This window comes from Channa argus, chromosome 2 (genome assembly GCF_033026475.1).
Source record: "Channa argus isolate prfri chromosome 2, Channa argus male v1.0, whole genome shotgun sequence".
Classification (NCBI taxonomy): domain Eukaryota; kingdom Metazoa; phylum Chordata; class Actinopteri; order Anabantiformes; family Channidae; genus Channa; species Channa argus.
In genome coordinates, this window is record NC_090198.1 from 7,509,053 (window position 1) to 7,523,020 (window position 13,968).

The 13,968-nt window shown below is 39.1% G+C and overlaps 1 protein-coding gene across 10 annotated transcripts in view; it reads right to left on the minus strand.

Annotated features, from left to right (window-relative positions):
- Nucleotides 1–13,968, minus strand: part of LOC137111107 (A-kinase anchor protein 13) — a 100,790-nt gene that overhangs the window by 59,840 nt on the left and 26,982 nt on the right. For all 10 annotated transcript variants that reach the window (XM_067495069.1, XM_067495072.1, XM_067495071.1 and 7 more), the window contains exons 3-6: nucleotides 9,661–9,811; nucleotides 7,481–7,644; nucleotides 6,947–7,118; nucleotides 912–1,095 (exon numbers count right to left, since the gene is read on the minus strand). In XM_067495069.1, the coding sequence (XP_067351170.1) occupies nucleotides 912–1,095; nucleotides 6,947–7,118; nucleotides 7,481–7,644; nucleotides 9,661–9,811 (671 nt within the window). The remainder of the gene's footprint in view (nucleotides 1–911; nucleotides 1,096–6,946; nucleotides 7,119–7,480; nucleotides 7,645–9,660; nucleotides 9,812–13,968) is intronic.

A 13,968-nucleotide genomic window follows, 5' to 3' on the forward strand; every position in this document is an offset into this window, starting at 1 on the left:
AACCAGCCTTTCCCTGGAGATAAACATTGTTGACTTAAGGCCATATAATTTGTTCATTGCTGACCTTAAAAGCATCATTTAAATACCCCTCCTCCCCAGCTCAGTGAGAGCAAGAGCAGTGTTAGATTGACAGCGTGTTAATGAAGAAGGAGCAGCGTTAGAGAGAACAAACCCGTAAATCAGAGAAATCAAATGTTCTTTTCTGGTTGTTACACTGCAGTTAGATTCTAAAATACATATAAATATGATCACTCTTCAGCACAATCCTGTAGGAAGAATTTCGTATGAAGTTAACTGAAGTGCACATTTTCCCTGTCTGCTCCTCTGTGGTCTCTTTACTATGCAGGTGTGTGTGTGCGTGATGTCCATGACTGATGAACAGACCGGAAAATGAATGCACGTAATTTTTACGACACAGAGCAGTGACATTAGGTCTGGCAATATGATTTTGTGCTATAAGTCCACACATATAAGTGAACGTAAAATATATTGCTGGGATGTTTTATTTGAATCTGATATATCAGACTTCCCATGATAAGTTCCAATTTGTTGGCATCAGAAGCTTAAAACCAAGTATTAAACAGAAAGGCATTGAACTTTTTTTTTAGAATTTAGCTTTTTATAAGCAATATTTATGAAAATAGCACAGTTAAACATTGTCTTTTATAATAATAATAATAATAATAATAATAATAATAATAATAATAATAATAATTGGTAAGAATATTCTGGCGTATATGCATTCAGCAATCGTAGAGGGCTTTAATTGAGATGAGAAATTATTGGCGTGCAGTAAATACATCTTATTAATACTTACCATTTGCTGACCAAAAATGTTGTGCAACACTTCCATCATCGTCTTGCCCCCATACCTGAAAAATTATTAGGGGAAACACTGACTTTGAGCTTACTTTGTGAGGAGCTCATAGACGCGTTCATGTCCTCGTGAAGCAGCAATGTCAGACGGGGTGTGGCCTTGTCTGTTGACCAATTGCAGAGATTCTCTGGCTCCAGGCTGCTGCAACAAGAAACGCGCAACCCGAAACAGACCTCGACGGGCTGCAAAATGCAGCAGAGTCTCCTGAGGATTCAGGTCTGTGGAATAGAGCACAATAAAGAAATTATTACTGAAAGACAGAACAAGCTCAAAAGACTGAGAAGCAGAGGAGTGCAGCAGGCCAGGCAGCCAATTTCTGCTGCAGTAGCAGACATACCATCAGTTGTGGCAGCTTGGCAACACCACTGTGTTGCCTAACTAAACTAGTACAGGGTCCATGGTGACCCAGTAAACAACAGATCTTTATACATTTACAGACTGATAAAATAGCTGGCTGTCAGTCAGTCAGTCACAGTGGATCTGCACACATAGGTCATACTGTTATTTTTAGATTAAAGAGAACAGTTGACAGCATTTTAAAACTGAACATGTCAAGCTTTTGAATTTCCATAGGACACTACTTGAATAACTGTTAATATGGAAAAGCCTAATATTTCAATAAACGAATCATGGTAACAACAGCAGTAATGATGCGTGTGATGAACTTAACTAGACCATTTCTTTTTAACAGAGGTGAGACATGCACATTTTAATTAAAGACCATTACTGGCTGCATTCATTAGTCAAAGTCCTACTAACACGATCAAACACTGCAAACAGAACCTCACCTCCCCTCCCTCTGGTACCCATCCACAAAGACCGTAATGGGGACACACACAGGAGTTGCCTAATCTTGTCTGCACTGGGACTGGCAAATTGATTGTCAATTTAAAAGGCCACCATGAGATAAGAGAAAAACTTTCCTGGAACTGATAAGTATAATCGGTACTTCAACATATGGTAATTTCACTGTGAACATGTACATGCTAGAGGGTAGCGGGTAGTTTGTAAAATCATAGTAGTACTTCAGTAATCCGTACACTGCATTACAGTATCAGAATTGGTGGCTATAACTTTAGAAACTACAGGATTAGGAAAGATGAAAGAGCTACAGTACTGTACAGTGTCTATTCACTGTTGTGCAGTACAAAGATAACAGGTTATCCTCTATCCTGTGAATTCGAGGATTTTGTTCCTTTACTACCCAAACACAAAACCACATCTTTATTTGAGCAAATAGGAAAATCCTTTTTCAGGTAGACAGACAAGCAACTCTATCTTCCAGTTCATCTGTGATTTCTTGCAGTTTCCTCTGTGGATTTTTTTTCCAGGACGTTCTAACTACGTCTTACATAGCAAACAGTAAAAAAATAATAATAATAAAAAAAAATAAAAAAGCAAAAGAATTGGGTCAAAACCGAATTTTAGTTTTTATCATTTGCAACGAGTTATGTCTACTGATGACAGGTTTCATTCCATTTACTGTGTGCCTGACTGAACTAGCCAGCCCTGATGAACCCTGCTGGCTAATTGGTCACATTTAATGCTCCACTTGGTCAAACTGTGTCGGACTAGAATGTGGGGTAACGAATAGGAGCAGGAAAACCCGCAGCAATAACAGCCATGAGTTTTTCGGCCTAGAGTTTAGATTTGAGTGTTTTTAGGTTTTTTTGCTCTTATCCTTGTAAGAATAATTATGAAGTTTTGTACAGTGTTCAAAAGGAATGTTCTTCACGACATAAAGGACAAAACTTAGGTGAAGCTTCTATGGTACTAGAAGGATGTTTCTTGTTAGAGCCGGGCTCTACACTCACATCCCTTTGAATATTCACTCGCTTTGCAGCGGTGGTGAAGCTCTTTTTACTACCACCGTCCCTCCCTGGATTAAAACTTGAAGGACACCTTATGTGTTTTTTAGGTTTGTCTATTATGTGCCCAAAGTAAGGGTATAGTGCGACTTGGCAATCCCTAGGTCTTTAAATGTAGCCGTATGCTCGTTTTTCTTATAGATATCATAAGCCACCACCTCCACCTCTTTTAACTTATATGGAAGCTTAGAAACAATCGCCTGCCTATTGGATGCAGCTTTAAGCTCTTCCATATATTCCAAATCTGTCATTGCGTTTACACAAATAGTCAGGAAAAGAGCGAATGAGTTGAGCGCTTCACCATCCTCAACTTTAATTGTTTTCCAACTTAAGGCCTTATCCATGTAGGCTACAGACATTTTAAATTCATCGTCTCCTTTAAAAGTTTCTTGGCCTTTTTATATTGTTGACTCTTGGCCCATGTGAAAACAACTTTGCAAGGTTGTTGCGGTCCCCACTACCTTGTAGTCAGTTCCTTTGCTTTAGTTACTGTCTCTCGTTGTCCACGTCTGTTTCCTTCAATAACTGAGTCAAACTGCCTCTCTTCTAAAAAAATCCCCTTGTTATTCATTGTTTCCTAGACATCTAATTAATAAAAGATAAACTAGGCAATTTATAAAAGGCAAACATCAAAGCCATGTGATGTCATTAATGACATAATCAATACGGTTATACGTATACTCCTTAAACTAACTAACCTTCCAATACACAACATAAACAAAAAGAGAGGCTCGTACAGCATTTGGGAGGTGTAGCTGGGAAGTAGTAACAGCTACATGCTGCAATAGAGAAACTGTGTACAGTATAATGGCTCACCATGTTCACCAAATACATGTTCGCTGCTCCATTGCAGAAATCCTAGCTAGTCAGGTTATTTTCTTATTTATTAATCTTAAAGAAAAATAAAAAACAGAAAAATGTGTTTCCTGAGCTGAACGTTGCATTTTGCTATTAAACCCAAAAAAGGTGACAAGCAATGCTAACAATGCTAATATTGTGAAGTAAGATGATGAGTACAGTGCACATTTTATCTACTAATCATTAGCACGTTTGCATGGTCACTGCAAGCATGTTAGCATACCAAGCACTACATTTACCACAAAGCATCTCACAGAGCTGACAGAATGACTCTAGACAGTCTTGACAATGAATGATGTAAACAATTAGTAGAGTGCTAAAAATTAAAATGGACACAACAGATCAGATCACAAACAATCACTACATACTAATACACAAACCACAGTCAATGGACAATTTGACACAATGTTCCTAACTAGTGAATTACTTGGGCGTTCAGCTTTTTTAATACACCAAAGGACAATAAATGGCTGGCTATGGAGAGATCAGTGACTGCTGCGTGTCCACAGCGTGAAGGATGACTGAGATAAACCACCATCACCTCTACCTATAGTCTACTGCAATCCATCATCTGACAGATCTGATAAATAGAGAACAGTCACACTCCTCTTCCCTCCCCACAGTTCACTGCAGCTGAGCGTCTTGAATTGAAGTGGTGACATATTGTGAAGCAGAGCCTATTAGAGCGCACATCACTCACCACAGCTGGAAGCTTCCTTCCACATCAACAACACAACAACTGACTGGCAATTCAAAACAAGTACAACCCCAATTGCAAAACAGTTAGGAAGATGTGTAAAAGATAAACAACATATCAGATTTTGAAGCTGGTAAACTGTAATATTTCATGGAAAATATTAGCTCATTTTGAATTTGATGGGAGCAAGAGGATGACGTTAACCATTTTCCAACCATTAAAAACTGTCTGTAAATCTCTGGAAAGTGAGGAGACCAGTTCCTGGAGTTTTAGGAGAGGAATGTTGTCCCATTCTTGTCTGACGTAGGATTCTAGCTGCTCAACAGTCCTGGGCCTATCATGCTGGATTTTACGTTTTATAATGCGCCAAATGTTTTTAATTAATAAAAGTTCTGGACTGCAGGCAGGCCAGTTCAACACCTGGACTTCTGCAAAGCCATGCTGTTGTGATGGATGCAGTATGTGTTTTAGCATTGTCTTGCTGAAATATGAAAGGCCTTTCCTGAAAGAGACGTTGTCTGGATGGGAGCATATGTTGCTCTAAAACCTTTATGTACATTTCAGCATTGATGGTGCTTTTCCCGATGTGAGAACACATGTTTCACATGGTGGCATTTCAGGATTGTTTTCACATATGGCTTCTTCTTTGCAGGATACAGCTTTAACTTACATTTGTGGATGAAACAATGAACTGTGCCTCTTTGAAATGCTCCTTAACACCCAGTCATGTTACTGACCTATTGTCAATGAACCTAATTAATTGTCAAATGCTCCTCTATCATTGATGAGATTTGCAAATCATTGCATTCTGCTTTTAATTACGTTTTCACATCTTCCCCACTTTTGGAAGTAGGGTTGTATCCATCCATCTCTAAAAAGCCAAAACACATTTCACAAAAGCAACAAGTGGCTCTGATCTAAATCGGACAGGAGGTCATTACTGACAATTGGATTTGATTATTTTGTTTTTCCAGGTACTAAAATATTAATGAATAAAACATTTTAAGGAGTATTGTACAGAGTTTTCTCAGCTAATTATTTGTCCGTTATGTCTAAAATCATGCTGGTTCTACTGGTTTGGTCTAACATCCAAGTCCAAGTTAAACCATAAGCTATTATCTTAACAGCAGCCAGAGGCAGAGGCTGCGGTCTAACTACTCCCAAAAGTCTTGTTTATGGTGCTTCACAGAGAGCAATTATCTTGCAGAGTTTATCATCGCCATCAGCTCATTTGGCTTCCTTTAACTGATTAAAGTCATCAGAGTCAATGGCTGGAGAAAATTGGCACTTACATTTTAATAAAAACGTATGTTTGTTTGCACTGACATAGCCATTTGTCACAGCCCAAACAGCTGTCTTGCTGAGCTGAAGCACAGAGATACTTGGTTTATTCATACCAACATCAGTGTTACATGAATGTCCATACAGACAAATGCTTTCATGTTCAGGTCCTGTAAATATAATTACACAGACTATATCTTCCTTATACTTGCAGTGTGATGTGCATGGCCTCCATTATTTCGGGAGTGTCAAACACTGCTTAAAAAGGTTTACAAGAGATTAGAAAATATATAATTCAGTAATTTAGTACACACTCACAAGCACTTTCATATGCTGATATCTATAAAGATTGTTTTGGCTACTGCTTCCAAGTTGGGTTTAGACTTGGTACAAGAGGTTAATGGTAGTTAGCTTTGGGTCACAGTTATTCATTTACTTTGTGATGCAGAATAACTGTGGGTTACACTTAGTTCCCTGTTTTTGTTTATTTTTCTTTTTTTAAATCCATCTATTCCACATGATCTCATTACTAAATAGAAGACTATTGTTGTTTAGCCACCCTGTTAAAATTCATGGCAGAAGGTTTTCAATGGAGATGGTTTTGAAATGAGCAGCTGAGCCTTTCCTCAAACTGGTTATGTAATTTTCATTATGAGCAATCTTAACTGGAATCAGAAACTTGTGGGAGAAAAAACACAAGCAATGTAAACAATAACAGTTCTCGTGGTGTATCTCTGTCCCAGCTGTAGCTTTTACTTTTAGTTGCATTTCTGTGGAAGTACATGTAAACTATGCCTTGGCCTAGCAGAATGTAGACAATTCATTGCTACGGTGGCATGTCCATTTACACACTATAAAAGGATATGTGTAAAGGATTTCACATTTAGGACCCTACATGTATGGTCTGAGAACAAACTGAGACTCCTAGGGTGAAAAAATTATATGTAGAAACCACAAGCCTCTGCCCCTTGATTTGTATTTTTATTTTAATAGATATTTTGCTTGCATTTTGCAGCTTGCTGGCAAAGGGCTTAGCAAAATTACATATCAACTACACAGTGGTCGGTCGATATTCCTCTTTTACAACATACAATAAGCTGGAGGAGCTGTATAAGAAAGCATGAATGTCCAGAGCAGTTGGCCTGGACATCAAATGGACTGGCTGTTTCCTATCAAGAACAAAACCTTATGCCACAAGAACATTTTCTTCCTGATTGTTTTTGGCCTCATCTATTTGTACCATATACAACTATAATTTGTCAGTATGTTTCTGCAACATCGTTGCAGGGACACATTGATTCTTAGACATTTTACAATTTGAAATAAATGACATGTTAGGGACAATCTACTGTACGCCAGTCTCACCATTGCTGTTGGTTAGTTTGTTTCCCAGTAAGCTCCATCCTGGAGGCAATACCAGGTGTTGTAGGGCCAGCGCCAGGCTCTCATCCAGACGTTCACACTCCTGTAGGGGAATCTGACACTCATCCAGCAGCAGTGCCCCGTCGAGACCGTCAGGCCGGCCCGCTGTGCTCGCCTGTGTGATGGGTAATTTTAAAAATGAGATGGGCTTTATAAACGTGGAGTTGAGGCTTAGTGAAGTAGATGTACTCAATTTAGGAAGGGATTTCTTGTTCGTCCTGACAAAGAAAACTATTACACTTATGTGAGATGATAAATTATCCTGAAGATAAGTAACTAACTAAATATTGTGAGACATCAATCCTTGTCAGGGAACAAATAACTTGACAACCTTCTGGTTTATTGTCAATCTGCCCGCATTGCTGCATCTCTTGTAACCACTGGTAACCACTCATCTCCTCTTCTGTGACATGCTTACATTTTTCCAGTTGTTTTATAACTACTTTTAAAACAGAAATAACTAGTCTTGCTGCTTACCAGGAACTGGGCCATGTCAAAAGCCAAATCTTGAACAAAGCTGAAATGATGTTCAGCCAACGGAGCAGCATGACCTTGACGGGCCTTTAGGTCCACAGTAGCCTCTAGGACACCTCGGCTTGTAGAACACAAGGTGACCAACACCATCTCACAGCAGTCATGAGCTATGAGGTAAGACGAGGAAAAGAAGACAGAGGAAAGGAAAGGGAAAAAAGGAATGAGGACAAAACAAAGAATGTTGTGTACTTACGGTATATTACATTACATACTTGTATTTTTCAGTCTGTCTGTGTTTATGATCAAGTCTATCACGTGTTGTAAACTGGTTTTTCATACAGTACTGATAAGTGTGTTTTTCGCATAAGCAATTTAGTACATGATGCATCAGCCTCTCACTCAGAAGAAAGGGTGATCGGCTGCAAGCTGCTCTCACTGCAGGTTCTGCATGGCTCGAGGAAGCCTAAAGCGTTCAGGGAAGATTATGGCCAACGTCTCCTACCATGGACAGACACTGTTTGTTAAACTTCCCTTTGCCAAGAGGCTGTTGTCTATCAAGAACAAAACCTTATGCCACAAGAACATTTTCTTCCTGATTGTTTTTGGCCTCATCAATAAATGCCAGGTCCTCCCACTGACACAAACTCTTGACCCACAGCCCACTAAACTGTGCCATGCTCCTCTTGCTGCGCTATTCCATTGTTAGATTCTTTCATCTCAGGGCATTGCTCTATTCTACTGTACAATCTATGTATTGTATTATCTTTGGTACTTGAGCCAGGATTATATCGGAGAGGTGATGAAATAAACGAACACAATCACAAAGCAAATATTAACAAAACCAACATCATAAAAAAACATTAAAAATATATATTACAAATGTGTACAATAAGAAGTTGTCCTAAATAACCTACCACCACAAAAACACAGAAGTGTAAATCCCATCTGCAACTAGAACAATATTTCTACCATATCAGCCCCATTTATTTACAGCAACACACCTTTTATTTAATGTGTGACTGTGTTGTCTCTACAAATACTGTCAGTTAGTGACTGGGCACCGCATCAAATATGAAGGTTCTAACGCTTTGCTCAATGACATCTCAGTCTATGCTAAAGTAGAGACTCCGTTGATCTGCAGTGATTTTCCCATGCCTGCAACCTTCCATTTGGTCACAGGATCTGTCCTTTGGCGCTCTGAGCAATGTGAGCCTGATGAAGGAAGCAGTGAAGCAGAGCTAATCTGTTAGCAGAGTAACAACCCCCCCTCCCCAGACGGCTGTAATTCAGTCGAGCTCTTAACAAGATAACACTGTTTATCATGGCCTGCCTTCTTTTTTCCTGTCCAGAAAGCAAACACAAAATTAGTTCAACAACATGTTTCATATTTGTTTCCTTCATATTTTCCTGGAATATTTCTACCATCCCCTTTTTTTTTTGTTTTTTTTAACAGGGCCATAAGTATTCTTTTTCACCATGTATAAACTTTGAACCTTGACCTCTGTGTTACCAGTTATTGCTCATTCAAGTACTGTAGTAATCGGGAAGTGCTCCAAGAAAAATTATCAATGATACAGGCTAAAGAGATCTTGAAGTAAGGTGTTTTCTCTTACTTCAAGACACATTAAATGTTGATTTAAAAACGAAGACAGGGGTGGTGGAGGATTAATCATTTATTACTTTGACTTTCTTCCTGAACTATAATAACTCCTACCTGCCCTATGCTTTCTGTGTGATTTCAGGGTAGAATAGCACCATTCCCTTTTTAATTACAACTACTTCTTTAAACAGTCTGATATTTTAATATGTGTTGGCAACACAAAATGTTTACTTTCTGCTACAGCACAAGATAGCTACAAAGGACTCACCACTATAGATCTAACTCTGTTTTCACTTTTCTTTAATTATTCTATTTTTTCCCAGTGTTATTTGTTACTGGTGGGCAAATTTGAGGTTTGATGCTGCATTTTGTAAACAATAATGGCATGTACTTTTTATTTACCCACACAAATGTAGGTAAATAAGAGGATTTGCCAGCAAGGACTGGTACCAGTTATCACAGGACAACATTACAGCAGAATTAAAAATAGATTTAACCTAAATGCTGTAGGTGGAGCTGCCTTCCCACAGGTCCACTAGAGGTGACAAGGAAGCTGCAACACGTTGTGGGTGGTGTGGCTTACCAGGGCACAGTGCCTTTAAGGTGTCATAACTGCTCCTTATGGTGCTGGTCAGGTGTCTTTGTGAGCTGCCAGAAAATAGCAGGAAGTAGTCCACGCCCTCATCAGCAGCCAGCTCTTCATCATTGAGCTGAACTGTAATAACACACCGCCCCTGCAGAGATAGGCACACAGTGACAAGAAGCAAGACAGAAAAGAAAAAGAACACAAAAAAAGGCAGGAACTAAAGAGCAAAAATCCAACAACAAATAGAGATGTATCATATTTTACTGCATACAATTATAGGAAATCATTGGTTGGATTACATTTTTGTGTATTGTTATGGTGGATTGTTTTTATGGTGGATTATAACATATTTTTCTATTTCCTTGATCTGTGCGGCTTGTTCATATGAGTGTTCAAACTATCAAACACTAAGGTATGTTTCAGGAAAACTATATCTGGTTCTGTAAAAACAAACAAAATATTTTAATCTAGGCTTAATGAAGAGGCATACACACCCTGTTCTCACACTAAAATCCAGTTTGACTGATCCAGTAAGAAGCACCCAGCTCTAAATAGGCGTCCAAATGTACTGTCAAAGCTTTTGGATGTGATTTATCTGATCTACATATATTTTCTCCAGCAGTTTTATCTCATGCATTTAAGACAAGGCTTGCTATGAAATCCTTAAGAACCACATTTACCGAACATGTGGATCCCAAACTGGGCCAGAGTGTTAAATGCTGTACGAAGGCTCCCTGTCGTCACAGCACCACACTTGTTTATAGCAATTACACTAATGCCTCAAAGTTAATATGGTAAAGATTTATTGACGTCAAAAAGCTACACATGACATTATTAACACACAGACATTGATAAAGCGTGGAGGAGCAGCTTGACTTTCTGCAGGGAGCTCAGTCGGGTTAAAATCACAAAAGAGAAGAAAGACCATAAAACAGTGTTGCGATTCTATGGTAAAGAGCAGCTTTTGAGTAATCAGTAATTCACATTCCACTGCTACACTTTCCAAAACAATGACCTTCAGGGTGCATTGGGCTGCAGCATGGATTGTAGTATATGGATTGTAGTCAGAGCATGATTAAAGAGAGTACACAAACTCAATGTATTAAAAATTGTAACCAAGCAACCAATTGCTTTAGTAGCTTGCTAGCTAGCTTACTGCCAACAGTAATAAACAGGCATTACTTTAAAGCCAAGGTGTTTGTATTTTAACTACATCCTTAAGAAGAGTTACAGGTTGACAACTATTGGTTGCTAATTTTATATTCTGTATTTGCCAATCTTTACATTTCAGAAAACCCTAGGAGATATTACCTGAGATAGGATTTTTTTTAAATGACACTGGTCTTCCTCTTCTCATCCTGAGGTTTCTTTTTTCCCCCCCTAAAAGTTTTTTTGGGAGAATTTCTCCTGATCTGTTTTGGGGGATTAACAAAGGAAGGTGTCAGACGCGGAGATGTTGTTTTAAGCAGATCTGATTTTATAATATTGATCGATTTGCTTGTATGACTGTGAAACACCTTAAATTGCCACAGTGTATGAAAAGTGCTATATAAATAAAATTGACTCAAACTCATGGCCTTTTCTCTTATAACCTTAAAAGTAAAACCATAGTGTTTGAAAATATGAACAATGAGTATGCTAAACAGTCTGATTTTACAGTTTTCTTTAACATAATTGAAAGGGATAACCTGCAGTGTCTCATTCTTTGCAGCAAGGGCCATCCAGGACCTTGAGTGTGTTTCCAGGCACTTAAGTAATCATGTTACAGCGGGTTATCTCAAGTAAGCTGATTAACTTTCTTGTACACATGAAACCTGGTTTTTATAATCTGGGTAAAGGATTCAGTAAACCTGATTTCCTCTTGAGAACGCCTATTTCTTTGCGATGTACACGCATCTCTTTTTCTAATAATCTTTTTGCAAGAGCAGAAAAAGTAGTAAATAAAAGGGCTGGAACTCACAATAAATGGTTCAGAGAAGTCTGAATAAGTAGCTTTCAAGTGACATTTTTCTATAAATTCAGGCAATGTGCAGTGTGAAATCGAACTGTTTTGCATCTCTTATTGTTCTTTCCTCACTCTGCAGTCAGTCACCTCTTATATGCATACACACTGCGGGAAAAACAAACCAGGAAGCAACATCTGCCTTTGATCAAAAAGCAGACAAATCTGTATTTATTTTATTGTATTTTCAGAGGTATAAGTTGTGCTTTTTCAGTCATGTAACTGCTCCTGTGACTTATATTGCAGAGGGACTTTATATGTGTGACTCTACTGTAACTTTGTTGAAGTGTTGACACTTGCATAATTTCTAATTAACACTGTACTGCTGAAAAAGAATGAATTTTTACTTTTACACTAGACTACAAATGTAAGTGGGGATTCACATTCAAAGCGAGGTGTTGGCAACACTATTCAAACTCCAAGCTGCGTTTAGCATCTCTGTCCTCAGAACAGCAGCCTCTGTGTCTCTTTAGCATGAAGCGGCGCCGTGGCTTTATATCCAAATAATTTTTTGATTTGCACAGCAGAGCTCCCAATGGTTCCTGGACAACTGCGCTACCAACTGAGGTACGACCACCCCATTTTAGGAACACAATTCCCATCAAAACTACTCAATATTAGGAGGGTAGTCTTTCAGTTATTGCTGATTGGTGCATTTGGCCATAATTTGCATGTATGTGTGGCAAAAGGAAAATAACTATATGAAACACCATTTCCAGTCATTTATGACGGTGGCTTGTTGAGGTTTTGGGGGGTGTCTGTCTGCATCAGGCATTAGACCTCTGCATAAAGTTAAAGCAGAATGTATATAGCCCAATATTAGAATAAATAAAGAAAAGCATCCTACTCTCAGTCAACGAGCTAAAAGGGGGCAAAGGATACTTCAACAAGACAATGATACCATGGCCAAAGCCAAGTCAATTCAATGGTTTAAATAAGGTGAATGTTTTACCATAGCCTTTCCAGTCTCCAGAACTAAATATCACATAGCAGACAACCATCAATCTAGTAGACTTGGAAACATTATGCAATGAATGAGTAGACTGAAATTAAAACAAGCAAACAAACAACTGCTACTCAGAGGTTGTAAAAGGTATGGGAGTATTGAGTCCGGTTCAGTCATGCACTGGACTCATGCACTTATCCGGAATTTTATAGGAGGGGTTGCATGTGTAATTGCAAAGGTCTGACTGAAACGCTGCAGAGATTATCTGGACTATATCCTTCAAGCCCCATAGTGCAATGTCCATGAGCTTGTGTGTATAACACACAGCTCTGTCCTGAATCACTTTGAGGACTAAAAGCGGGCAAGTGGGTGTGTTGATGATGTTTTTATCACTCGACTGCTGTTGTAGTCGAGTGATTCCATTGTTTAAAAACAAAAAAACAACATGTATATGCTCATTGTGCAGTCTGCATTTTTTCCCCCCCCAGAGTCACAATTGGAAGTTTTGTGGTTGAGTACTGTGGGGTATGATGTGGTGTCATCTGAGGACAGACAGAGGAGGAAGGACAATGAGAAAATAGAGATACTGTTCAGAATTAGCCGTTTTCCACTGGGGGCCTGCAGCTTGTTGACACCAAGGATGGATAATTGCACTTTCCATCCCACTTAATCTGAACAGTGTTGCAATCTTTACACTATTCAACATAAACAGCCTGATGTCTCAGCCATCAAGGACCAGAGTGGGGAGAGCGAGCTAAACAAAGTTAAAGGTGCTTCCTCTTCTTATAAAGTTGTAGCCACAGGGCCTCATTTCATACGGGGGGGGGGGGGGGGGGGTGGCAATCAGCAGGTTGACATCAGTGAAGCTAGCCAGAAGCTATGGGATTGACAAGTCCCTATTTAGCAATTCACTCCTGCTGCTGAGCAATGTGAGGGGGGAAAATGTGTTGAAAGATGACCATAGCACAAAGGCCAAAGGAAGAGAAACAGCCAGAAGTAACCATCTGAGAGCCAGGACTGAATACATTGACTTGAAGCATGAAGGATGCAGAGTTTGCTATGCACAGAGAGCCTTAGCTTTAACAAGCAAAGCAGAGGCACCGGTATAAATGAGTTATAGATGGGTGGAAGCCAGCAGGCATGACATTCTCTCCATTAAAAACTCATCTCTTATCCTGGGCCCAGATTGGAAATTAGGGTTTGGTACCACCGAACAGATTGGTACCTCAGTGGATTTGTGAGCTTGCACTCCATGTGAAAATGAAAACATATTAGTGTGAAATAAGTTCCACATCCTCACTGTGAAAAAAAGACAAAACAACAGAACAAATGATTTACTTTCTACTCCTAAGGGCAG